Source organism: Muntiacus reevesi, chromosome 9, assembly GCF_963930625.1.
Source record: "Muntiacus reevesi chromosome 9, mMunRee1.1, whole genome shotgun sequence".
Lineage (NCBI taxonomy): Eukaryota > Metazoa > Chordata > Mammalia > Artiodactyla > Cervidae > Muntiacus > Muntiacus reevesi.
Window position 1 is genome coordinate 40,498,963 of NC_089257.1, and position 12,686 is coordinate 40,511,648.

Below are 12,686 nucleotides of genomic sequence, written 5' to 3' on the forward strand. Positions count from 1 at the left end.
TTAAAAACATAGCATTTTGAATTTCAAGTATATCTCAACTTTGAAGAAATGTATTTTTTTTTCAGTTTAAAAATAAGTTATATGTTAATTTCAAATTACTTGTGCTGAATTAAAATAGAATTCATGTTTGCTAATTCCCTTTAAAATGGGAACAGGAATCCTTGTGAAGTCATACTAACAGTTTATTAATTGAAGAAAGCACACGGGCCCACCTATGCAGGCAGGATGTTGGAGAACGGGGTGGTGTGGGCAGGGTTGGACAGCTGTCATGAAGTGACCCAACTCTGTAGGTCAGAGAGGGTATTGCTGGAAGGACAGCTCTATGTCTACATCCCCTGGGGTAATAGTTGTCCCTGAGGGCTTCAGGCAAATGATAAAACCTCAGATCCCTGTTCCCCATCACTCTGATAGTTCTATTGCAATGGATTCATTGTAGCTCATGAGAACTCCATTTGAAGCAAGTGAGTGAAACTGTATTGCTGTGGGATGAAATTACAGGGGGTGGGAAGGATTGCTATATCTATTTTACTTCATAACTAGCTGTTATGAGGCCTAACAGAGGTTGGAAATATTAAGACCTTTGTTTAGTTTGAAATAGACCCAGTTGGAAAGGATAGAGCAGCTGTGTGCTAGAACCACTGATACAGATTCATGAAATGAAATTGTGCAATTGTATATATTTCTTTCATACAGCATACTCAGTGATACCATATTAGTAGTTTGCAACAAGCTGTGGTGGGAATACAAAGATCATAGAAATTGGAAAACACTACAAAACAGCTTTGCTTTATTTTATTTGTATGTATGTATGTAATATGTATGCATATATGTATTTATTTTTTTTGAGAAGTCATTTACCAGTACACTACTGGATCAGAGTTACATTTATGCAATGTTCTAGTAGAATGGAAAGTTCTATAAAGGAGTGGGGAGTGAGGCAAAACCAAACTTGAGGGAATCTTTAGCTCTTATTGTTCCAAAGACCCCTGAGTACTAACAGAAAAAGTTCTACATTGGCCTGCAGATCCTGACCACTGTGAACATCCAAGGAATTTATTTAATGGCTTATTCATGATTTTATTGCCCCGATCTATCATTTCACCCATGCAATATTTGTTATGGGATTTTTTGTTAGGCATTTTGAGGACTATGCTATGTTTCAGAGTGCTAGGTTTTGAAAATGAGCAAAGGAAGTCATGCAAGCCACAGTAAGTTCACAATCAATTGGGGAGATCATCAGCAGCTAATCAGATGTACTCCTATGCATGAGATAGATACTCTAATATAAGGCTCCCTGTGAAATCAAGGAAAAGAGTAAATGAAGGGGAGATGTGTTATGCACATGGTGAGAAGTTCCCTGAAGAGGGCTAATTCTCTTAGAACAAAACACAAAGATTGAATTGACCTCTCATGATGCTGAAGACATTTAGATCACAACCATGAAAACCTTCATGAAGCCTCTGAGAAGTCTTTTAGAATGATGTTGGATTAGACAGCCAATCACTGGAGTACATGCAAGTTTACCTATGAACTATGCCTTATTTCGAGTTCTTTGCTCTATTCTGTGCCTCTCATAAGAAAAGCTTTTTGCCACTCCTCCTCCCTATTGGTATATTACATTATCTTCAAGAGCTACTTCAGACATGTACTTATTCTTTAGAAGTTCACAAATACAGAAGCATTACTTCTCTTGTGTCACTGTATTAATTTTTTGTACAGCTAACATATTAACTTCATAACTGCATTTTCTTTAGTTATAAAAGTGTGTATATTGTTTTTGTGAATAAGATCTCATTTAGAGAACAAGCATTTTATCTCTCTATATAACAACCTTATACAACATATCTTCTTCGTCTTTTTATATAGCATAACTCATGGCATCTTCTGAACAGAATGGGATCAGAAAGCACCATGGTGCCGGTGATATTAAAGAAAATCTTTGTATATAATCTTCATTTTTTTCTGTCTCTGCACATTGGAGTCCCAATCATCTCATCAAACATGACTGCCTTAAACTACACTGGTGTCAGTTACACAGTCTTCCACTTGCTGGGCGTCCCTGGCTTTGAGGACCAGCACGTGTGGATCTCCATCCCCTTCTTCATTTCCTATGTCACCGCCCTGCTTGGGAACAGCCTGCTCACCTTCATTATTGTCACAAAGTGCAGCCTCCAGGAACCCATGTACCTCTTCCTCTGCATGCTGGCTGGAGCAGACATTGTCCTCTCCACGTGCATAGTCCCTCAGGCCTTGGCTATCTTCTGGTTCCATGCTGGGGAAATCTCTCTTGATCGTTGCATTACTCAGGTATTCTTCCTCTCTGCCACTTTCCTCTATGAGTCAGGGATCTTGTTGGTGATGGCATTTGACCGCTATATTGCCATTTGCCATCCCCTGAGATATAACACTGTTCTTACATGTACACTGATTGGGAAAATTGGTGTCACCTTACTTCTGAGAAGTTGTTGTACAATTTTCCCCGTGATATTTCTCCTGAAAAGACTGACTTTCTGCAAAAGTAACATCCTCCCAAACACTGCTTGTAAGCACATTGTCTTGGCCCGTCTTTCCTGTGATGACATACGAGTAAACATCTGGTATGGGTTTTTTGTCCTGATGTCAACCTTGGTCATAGATGTTGTGCTCATTTTTATTTCTTATGTGCTGATTCTCCGTGCTGTCTTCTACATCCCTTCCCAAGATGCTCGTCACAAAGCTCTCAACACATGTGGCTCCCATGTCTGTGTCATCATCCTCTTCTATGTACCTGGCATCTTCTCAGGTCTTGCTCAGCGATTTGGACATCACATCTCACCCCATATCCATGAACTGCTGGCCAATGTCTGTATTCTGGCTCCACCCCTGCTGAACCCCATCATTTATGGTATCAAGACTAAACCAATCAGGGACCAGGTGATTTATGTGTTCTTTACAAGGCAGAAATGAACATGTTGATGGAAACCAACCTTGTGCTGTTCTTAACAATTCTCTGGATATGAGGTGTGTTTTAGTATCAATCTGCTTTTCTTTTCAGTTTTTTTTCATAATTGACATTCATAAAGATTTTCTTCTTTTTATGCCTAGTTCTTTAAAATTTTATACTTATTATGCTCATAAAGGAGATGGTTGGATAGCATCATCAACTCAATTGACATGGACTTGTGCCAGCTCTGGGCTATAGTGAGGGACAGGGAGGCCTGGTGTGCTGCAGTCCCTGCGGTTGCAAAGAGTTGGACATGACTTAGTGACTGAAGAAGGGTTGCTCATAAAAATCTATAAAGGCTACAGATAGTGTTATGCTTTATCAGATGTCTTTTTTCTATCTTCTTTTATAGAGATAAGGTAAGAGCTGATCACTTCACTCCCATGTTAGTGTTGATTTTCTGTTTTAGTCACACTCAGCTTGTCTTCTATGCTCTTGTTTCTAGGACAGAACTATTCAGCAATTTAAACTAAGAAACCGGAGGCACCTTTCTCCTCATCTTAAAAGTGGAAGATTCAGTTCTTCCTTTCAGAGATGTTTTAACTTAGCTTTCTAGACTCCAGTCTTTGCAGCTTCAAAACTTGGAAAATGACAGGATTGAGAAGTCAGAATACAGAAACTCCTCACACTGGCAATTTTCTATCTTAGGAATCATAAGAATGCAAGAGATTTCATATTGCCTTTTACATATTGTCTGGGTTTAGATCCCCAGCACCTAATTTAGCCACAGTACTCAGCAAGTGTCTCATAGTAAAACCTAGGTGTGCATATGAGGCCTCCGAGGTTTGAAATTTTTACTGCAATTTTGTATGGATGCTACAACTGCTGGATTCCATGTCCTCCAGGAGAAGTGCTCCTCCTGGGTCAGGATTGATCAACAGTCCATATCCAGAGATAGGAAATAGTTCACTGAAAGGAAAAGTGGTTAGCAAATGTCAACTTGCTTTTGAATGGTTCTCCTATTTCTTAAAGTTTTGTTCATTTGATCTGTGTTACTTTCCTAGCTCTCTGACGGTTTAATATATAGTTCTTGAAATTTGTCTTTTTCTTGTTGCCCCAATGGAAACATTATCATGCTATGTCCTACTGTGATATATCCAACAGAAAGATTTCAGACTGATTGATGTTTACCTTGAGAACCCTGAAATAACAAGCCAATAACATTTAGACTGAAGAGAATAAATATATATGCATTTGCATCACTGAGATCTATTATTTCTACCATTTTCATCTGAATGCAAAAAACTCATAGTTCCTTTAATCATAGCTTGAGATTCATTGAATTTTGGATTTTAACTATTCCTCAACTTGTAGTAGCATATATGTATATACATAAAATGCAAAACGAAGTACTTTTTGAGTCTTAACCTGCATCAAGAATATACACAAGATAAAGGGACCAACTTACCTTAGTATTTTTAAAGATTACAATCCTGAACCGAATAAAATTTGCCTCAGCATTCTATTTTACTCTTGTGGTACATTATTTCCATCATATGAAGAAAACAAAAGTATTACTCAGTGTCTTAATTATCTCATGTAGTGTATTTCTCATAGCCACACATTTCCCCCCAGAACAGGACCATTTTTAAGAATATCATGAATTTCTAGGCTTTTTTTTTCATCCACCAATCCTGTCAGGTTAACCCATCATTTCTGAGAAATTTGTTCAGTTCAGTTCAGTTGCTCAGTCATGTCCAACTCTTTACGACCCCATGGACTGCAGCACACAAGGCCTCCCTGTCCATCACCAACTCCCAGAGTTTACTCAAACTCCTGTCCATTGAGTCAATGATGCCATCCAACCATCTCATCCTCTGTCATCTCCCTCTCCTCCTGCCTTCAATCTTTCCCAATATCAGGGTCTTTTCAAGTGAGTCATTTCTTTGCATCAGGTGGTCAAAATATTGGAGTTTCAGCTTCAGCATGTTTTTCCAATGAACACTCAGGACTGATCTCCTTTAGGATGGACTGGTTGGATCTCCTTGAAGTCCAAGGGATTCTCAAGAGTCTTCTCCAACTGCACAAAAGCTTCAGTTCTTTAGCGCTCAGCTTTCTTTTTGGTTCAACTCTCACATCCATACATGACTACTAGAAAAACCATAGCCTTGATTAGGCAGTACTTTGTTGGCAAAGTAATGTCTCTGCTTTTTAATATGTTGTCTAGGTTGGTCATAACTTTTCTTCCAAGGAGTAAGCGTCTTTTAATTTCCTGGCTGCAGTCACCATCTGCAGTGATTTTGGGGTCTCCCAAAATAAAGTCTGCCACTGTTTCCACTGTTTCCCCATCTATCTGCCATGAAGTGATGGGATCAGATGTCATGATCCTAGTTTTCTGAATGTTGAGCTTTATTTTTTTATTTTTTTTTTAATTTTTTTATTTTTCAGTGGGTTTTGTTATACATTGATGTGAATCAGCCATAGAGTTACACGAATTCCCCATCCCGGTCTCCCATCCCACCTCCCTCTCCACCCGATTCCTCTGGATCTTCCCAGCCCAACAGGCCCGAGCACTTGATACATGCTGTTCTTTCAAAACTTCCCACCCTCCCCTTCTCCCACAGAGTTCAAAAGTCTGTTCTGTACTTCTGCGTCTCTTCTTCTGCCCTGCATATAGGGCCATCGTTACCATCTTTCTAAATTCCGTATATATGTGTTAGTATACTGTAATGTTCTTTATCTTTCTGGCTCACCTCACTCTGTATAATGGGCTCCAGTTTCATCCATCTCATTAGAACTGATTCAAATGAATTCTTTTTAACGGCTGAGTGATATTCCATGGTGTATATGTACCATAGCTTCCTTATCCATTCATCTGCTGATGGGCATCTAGGTTGTTTCCATGTCCTGGCTATTATAAACAGTGCTGCGATGAACATTGGGGTGCACGTGTCTCTTTCAGATCTAGATTCCTCAGTGTGTATGCCCAGAAGTGGTATTGCTGGGTCATATGGCAGTTCTATTTCCAGTTTTTTAAGAAATCTCCACACTGTTTTCCATAGTGGCTGTACTAGTTTGCATTCCCACCAACAGTGTAAGAGGGTTCCCTTTTCTCCACACCCTCTCCAGCATTTATTGCTTGTAGACTTTTGGATAGCAGCCATCCTGACTGGCGTGTAATGGTACCTCATTGTGGTTTTGATTTGCATTTCTCTGATGATGAGTGATGTGGAGCATCTTTTCATGTGTTTGTTAGCCATCTGTATGTCTTCTTTGGAGAAATGTCTGTTTAGTTCTTTGGCCCATTTTTTGATTGGGTCATTTATTTTTCTGGAATTGAGCTTCAGGAGTTGCTTGTATATTTTTGAGATTAATCCTTTGTCTGTTTCCTCATTTGCTATTATTTTCTCCCAATCTGAGGGCTGTCTTTTCACCTTACTTATAGTTTCCTTTGTTGTGCAAAAGCTTTTAAGTTTCATTAGGTCCCATTTGTTTATTTTTGCTTTTATTTCCAATATTCTGGGAGGTGGGTCATAGAAGATCTTGCTGTGATTTATGTCAGAGAGTGTTTTGCCTATGTTCTCCTCTAGGAGTTTTATAGTTTCTGGTCTTACGTTTAGATCTTTAATCCATTTTGAGTTTATTTTTGTGTATGGTGTTAGAAAGTGTTCTAGTTTCATTCTTTTACAAGTGGCTGACCAGTTTTCCCAGCACCACTTGTTAAAGAGATTGTCTTTTTTCCATTGTATATCCTTGCCTCCTTTGTCAAAGATAATGTGTCCATAGGTTCGTGGATTTATCTCTGGGCTTTCGATTCTGTTCCATTGATCTATATTTCTGTCTTTGTGCCAGTACCATACTGTCTTGATGACTGTGGCTTTGTAGTAGAGTCTGAGGTCAGGCAGGTTGATTCCTCCAGTTCCATTCTTCTTTCTCAAGATTACTTTGGCTATTCGAGGTTTTTTGTATTTCCATACAAATTGTGAAATTATTTGTTCTAGTTCTGTGAAAAATACCGTTGGTAGCTTGATAGGGATTGCATTGAATCTATAGATTGCTTTGGGTAGAATAGCCATTTTGACAATATTGATTCTTCCAATCCATGAACACGGTATGTTTCTCCATCTGTTTGTGTCCTCTTTGATTTCTTTCATCAATGTTTTATAGTTTTCTGTGTATAGGTCTTTTGTTTCTTTAGGTAGATATACTCCTAAGTATTTTATTCTTTTTGTTGCAATGGTGAATGGTATTGTTTCCTTAATTTCCCTTTCTGTTTTTTCATTGTTAGTATATAGGAATGCAAGGGATTTCTGTGTGTTAATTTTATATGCTGCAACTTTACTATATTCATTGATTAGCTCTAGTAATTTTCTGGAAGAGTCTTTAGGGTTTTCTATGTAGAGGATCATGTCATCTGCAAACAGCGAGAGTTTCACTTCTTCTTTTCCTATCTGGATTCCTTTTACGTCTTTTTCTGCTCTGATTGCTGTGGCCAAAACTTCCAACACTATGTTGAATAGTAGTGGTGAGAGTGGGCATCCTTGTCTTGTTCCTGATTTCAGGGGAAATGCTTTCAATTTTTCACCATTGAGGGTGATGCTTGCTGTGGGTTTGTCATATATAGCTTTTATTATGTTGAGGTATGTTCCTTCTATTCCTGCTTTCTGGAGAGTTTTAATCATAAATGAGTGTTGAATTTTGTCAAAGGCTTTCTCTGCATCTATTGAGATAATCATATGGTTTTTATCTTCCAATTTGTTAATGTGGTGTATTACGTTGATCGATTTGCGGATATTAAAGAATCCTTGCATTCCTGGGATAAAGCCCACTTGGTCATGGTGTATGATTTTTTTAATATGTTGTTGGATTCTGTTTGCTAGAATTTTGTTAAGGATTTTTGCATCTATGTTCATCAGTGATATTGGACTGTAGTTTTCTTTTTTTGTGGCATCTTTGTCTGGTTTTGGAATTAGGGTGATGGTGGCCTCATAGAATGAGTTTGGAAGTTTACCTTCATCTGCAATTTTCTGGAAGAGTTTGAGTAAGATAGGTGTTAGCTCTTCTCTAAATTTTTGGTAGAATTCAGCTTTGAAGCCATCTGGTCCTGGGCTTTTGTTTGCTGGAAGATTTTTGATTACAGTTTCGATTTCCTTGCTTGTGATGGTTCTGTTAAGATCTTCTATTTCTTCCTGGTTCAGTTTTGGAAAGTTATACTTTTCTAAGAATTTGTCCATTTCATCCAAGTTGTCCATTTTATTGGCATAGAGCTGCTGGTAGTAGTCTCTTATGATCCTTTGGATTTCAGTGTTGTCTGTTGTGATCTCACCCTTTTCATTTCTTATTTTGTTAATTTGGTTCTTCTCTCTTTGTTTCTTTTTTTTTTTTTTTTTTTAAATTTTATTTTTCTCTTTGTTTCTTAATGAGTCTTGCTAATGGTTTGTCAATTTTGTTTATTTTTTCAAAAAACCAGCTTTTAGCTTTGTTGATTTTTGCTATGGTCTCTTTAGTTTCTTTTGCATTTATTTCTGCCCTAATTTTTAAGATTTCTTTCCTTCTGCTAACCCTGGGGTTCTTCATTTCTTCCTTCTCTAATTGCTTTAGGTGTAGAGTTAGGTTATTTATTTGGCTTTTTTCTTGTTTCTTGATGTAAGCCTGTAATGCTATGAACCTTCCCCTTAGCACTGCTTTTACAGTGTCCCATAGGTTTTGGGTTGTTGTGCTTTCATTTTCATTCGTTTCTATACATATTTTGATTTCTTTTTTGATTTCTTCTATGATTTGTTGGTTATTCAGAAGCGTGTTATTTAGCCTCCATATGTTGGAATTTTTAACAATTTTTTTCCTGTAATTGAGATCTAATCTTACTGCACTGTGGTCAGAAAAGATGACTGGAATGATTTCAATTTTTTTGAATTTTCCAAGACCAGATTTATGGCCCAGGATGTGATCTATTCTGGAGAAGGTTCCGTGTGCACTTGAGAAAAAGGTGAAGTTGATTGTTTTGGGGTGAAATGTCCTATAGATATCAACTAGGTCTAGCTGGTCCATTGTATCATTTAAGGTTTGTGTTTCCTTATTGATTTTCTGTTTAGTTGATCTATCCATAGTTGTGAGTGGGGTATTAAAGTCTCCCACTATTATTGTGTTACTATTAATTTCCTCTTTCATACTTGTTAGCGTTTGCCGTACATATTGCGGTGCTCCTATGTTGGGTGCATATATATTTATAATTGTTATATCTTCTTCTTGGATTGATCCTTTGATCATTATGTAGTGTCCTTCTTTGTCTCTTTTCACCTCCTTTATTTGAAAGTCTATTTTATCTGATATGAGTATTGCGACTCCTGCTTTCTTTTGGTCTCCGTTTGCATGAAATATTTTTTTCCAGCCCTTCACTTTTAGTCTGTATGTGTCTCTGGTTTTGAGGTGGGTCTCTTGTAGACAGCATATATAGGGGTCTTGTTTTTGTATCCATTCAGCCAATCTTTGTCTTTTGGTTGGGGCATTCAACCCATTTACATTTAAGGTAATTATTGATAAGTATGGTCCCATTGCCATTTACTTTGTTGTTTGGGGTTCACGTTTATACAACATTTCTGTGTTTCCTGTCTAGAGAAGATCCTTTAGCATTTGTTGAAGAGCTGGTTTGGTGGTGCTGAATTCTCTCAGCTTTTGCTTGTCTGTAAAGCTTTTGAATTCTCCTTCATATCTGAATGAGATCCTTGCTGGGTACAGTAATCTAGGTTGTAGGTTATTCTCTTTCATTACTTTCAGTATGTCCTGCCATTCCCTTCTGGCCTGGAGGGTTTCTATTGATAGATCAGCTGTTATCCTTATGGGAATCCCTTTGTGTGTTATTTGTTGCTTCTCCCTCGCTGCTTTTAGTATTTGTTCTTTGTGTTTGATCTTTGTTAATTTGATTAATATGTGTCTTGGGGTGTTTCGCCTTGGGTTTATCCTGTTTGGGACTCTCTGGGTTTCTTGGACTTGGGTGGCTATTTCCTTCCCCATTTTAGGGAAGTTTTCAGCTATTATCTCCTCGAGTATTTTCTCATGGCCTTTCTTTTTGTCTTCTTCTTCTGGGACTCCTATGATTCGAATATTGGGGCGTTTCACATTGTCCCAGAGGTCCCTGAGGTTGTCCTCATTTCTTTTGATTCTTTTTTCTTTTTTCCTCTCTGCTTCATTTATTTCCACCATTCTATCTTCTACCTCACTTATCCTATCTTCTGTCTCCGTTATTCTACTCTTGGTTCCCTCCAGAGTGTTTTTGATCTCGTTCATTGCATTATTCATTTTTAATTGACTCTTTTTTATTTCTTCTAGGTCTTTATTAAACATTTCTTGCATCTTTTCAATCTTTGTCTCCAGGCTATTTATCTGTACCTCCATTTTGCTTTCAAGATTTTGGATCATTTTTATTATCATTATTCTAAATTCTTTTTCAGGTAGATTCCCTATCTCCTCCTCTTTTGTTTGACTTGGTGGACTTTTTTCATGTTCCTTTACCTGTTGGGTATTTCTTTGCCTTTTCATCTTGTTTAGATTGCTGTGTCTGGAGTGGGCTTTCTGTATTCTGGAGTTCTGTGGTTCCTTTTTATTGTGGAGGTTTTACCCAGTGGGTGGGGTTAGATGATTGGCTTGTCAAGGTTTCCTGATTAGCGAAGCTTGCGTCAGTGTTCTGGTGCGTGAATCTTGATTTCTTCTCTTTGGAGAGCAATGGAGTGCCCAGTAATGAATTTTGAGATGGGTCTATGTGTTAGGTGTGACCTTGGGCAGTCTATATGTTGACGTTCAGGGCTATGTTCCTGCGTTGCTGGAGAAATTTGTGTGGTATGTCTTGCTCTAAAACTTATTGGCTCTTTGGTGGTGGTTGGTTTCAGTGTAGGTATGGAGGCTTTTGGACGGTCACTTATTACTTAAAGATCCATGTAGTCAGGAGTTTTCTGGTGTTCTCAGGTTTTGGGCTTAAGTCTCCTGCCTCTGGATTTCAGTTTTATTCTTCCTGTAGTCTCAGGACTTCTCCAACCATACAGCACTGATAATAAAACTTCTAGGTTAATGGTGAAAAGTTTCTCCTCCGTTAGGGACACCCAGAGAGGTTCACAGAGTTACATGAGGAAGGGGAGAGGGAGGAGGGAGATAGAGATGAGCAGGAGGAGAAAAAGGGGGACTCAAGAGGAGAGAGACAGATCTATGAAGTTGTCTGATCGCAGAGGGTTCTCCGTAGCCCAGACACCCACAAAGATTCACAGAATTGGATTGGGAAGAGAAGGGGAAAGGAGGAAATAGAGGTGTTCTGAGGTAGAAAACAGAGAGTCAAGATTGGGAGAGAATAATCAACACACTCCTGAATAAAAATGGGAGCTGAATATTGGATTCTTAAATGTTCACAATTTATATCATATACTGAAAAACAAAAATTAAAAATCTAGAGTAGAGGTTAGACTCTTAAAAATACTATATTAAAAACAAAAACCAAAACATAAAAAAAAAAAAAATTTTAGGAATATATATGAAGTTTGGTTTAAAAATAGGGCTTCTCTTCTTCTTCTTTTTTTTTTTTTCCCCCCTGTAAGGTTATAGTGTATTGAAAATGAAAATTAAGGAGTAGTAAGAGGAGTACTAGATGACTTTAAAAGAAATGAGAAAAAGAAAAATAGAAAATAGAAGAGAAGAAGAAAAAAGAAAAGGAAAAAAAAAAGAAGAAAAAGAAGAAAAAAAAAGAGAAAAAAAATTGTTTTACCTAATTAAAAAAATCGTAAAAATCTTATGAAAATGAAAGTTAAGGAGTAATGGGGGAGTAATAGGGAATTTTAAAGGAAAATAAAAGAGAAAAAAGAAAAAAAAAATTTTTTTTTTTTTTTCTTACTTAAAAAAAAAAAAAGAAAAAGAAAACAGAAAAAAATATATCTAGGAATTTCTCTGGAGCTGTTTCGGTCAGTGTGGGTTCGGCTCAGTTTCAGATATCTCCTCGTTCCAGCTTATACTTCTCGATATCTATAGGTCCTTCCGGTGAAGTCCGTGTTTTCTTCAGGGATTTTAATCTGTTGCACTGGTCCCTTCTGAAGAGGTTCCCTTTGTTTATTTGGCTTCTGTTGCCGGCTTCTTCCGCGCCTAATTTCCGCCCTGACACAGGTGGGCGGAGGTGGATTCTTATTCAGGTAGCTAGTTCCGTCGCGCTCCGGGGTGGGGCTGGCGCTGCAGGGAGGGGCTGGCGCTATTTTCTCCGTCTGGGCTGCTCAGGCTCCAGGCGGTTCCAGCCCTCGGGTGAATCACAAAAGCGCGGAACACAAAGCTGCGCCTGCGGTTTGTCCCCACGCAGCCCGAGTGGCTCAGGCAGCCAGGCGCTTGTCAGGCGCTCTCTCCCCGGGAGTGGCGCGCCTTCTGTCCTGCGCGATCCCAGCCTCAGTTTCCGCTGCGCCAGTCGGGTGCGTGCGCCTTCTGCCCTGCGACCCCAGCCCCAATCCCGCCCGCACTGGCCGGGTGCTTGTACTGTGTCTAGTCGCGACCCTCCCGGCAGATGTCGACCATCCAGAATCCCCGGAGGTCTTTGATTAGAAGGCGGAGGCCCGTTTGCAGTGTGGCAGGGGATGCGGTCCTTGGGGCAGAGCCTGCCCCCTTCCCCTCCCCCCTGCCTCCTGCCTCTGGCGGGGCTGGGCCGGTCCGCAGCCTGCGAGCTCTTCTCAGGACTTTCTCGGTCCCTTTGTTCTGCGAGCGGCCGGCAGTGTGTTCGGGCCGGTTAATTTTCTCTCTCTCTTTC

At 39.1% G+C, this 12,686-nt stretch overlaps 1 protein-coding gene across 1 annotated transcript; it reads left to right on the forward strand.

Moving 5' to 3' along the window:
* Window positions 1-2,001: 2,001 nt before the first annotated feature.
* On the forward strand, window positions 2,002-2,946 carry LOC136175228 (olfactory receptor 52B4-like). Its single transcript, XM_065945553.1, has one exon. The coding sequence runs from the start codon at window positions 2,002-2,004 to the stop codon at window positions 2,944-2,946; it is 945 nt and encodes a 314-aa protein (XP_065801625.1).
* Window positions 2,947-12,686: the final 9,740 nt, after the last annotated feature.

What these genes read in the sequence shown, in the direction of transcription:
- LOC136175228 (XM_065945553.1), top strand. Translation starts at nt 2,002, where the DNA reads ATGACTGCCTTAAACTACACTGGTGTCAGTTACACAGTCTTCCACTTG.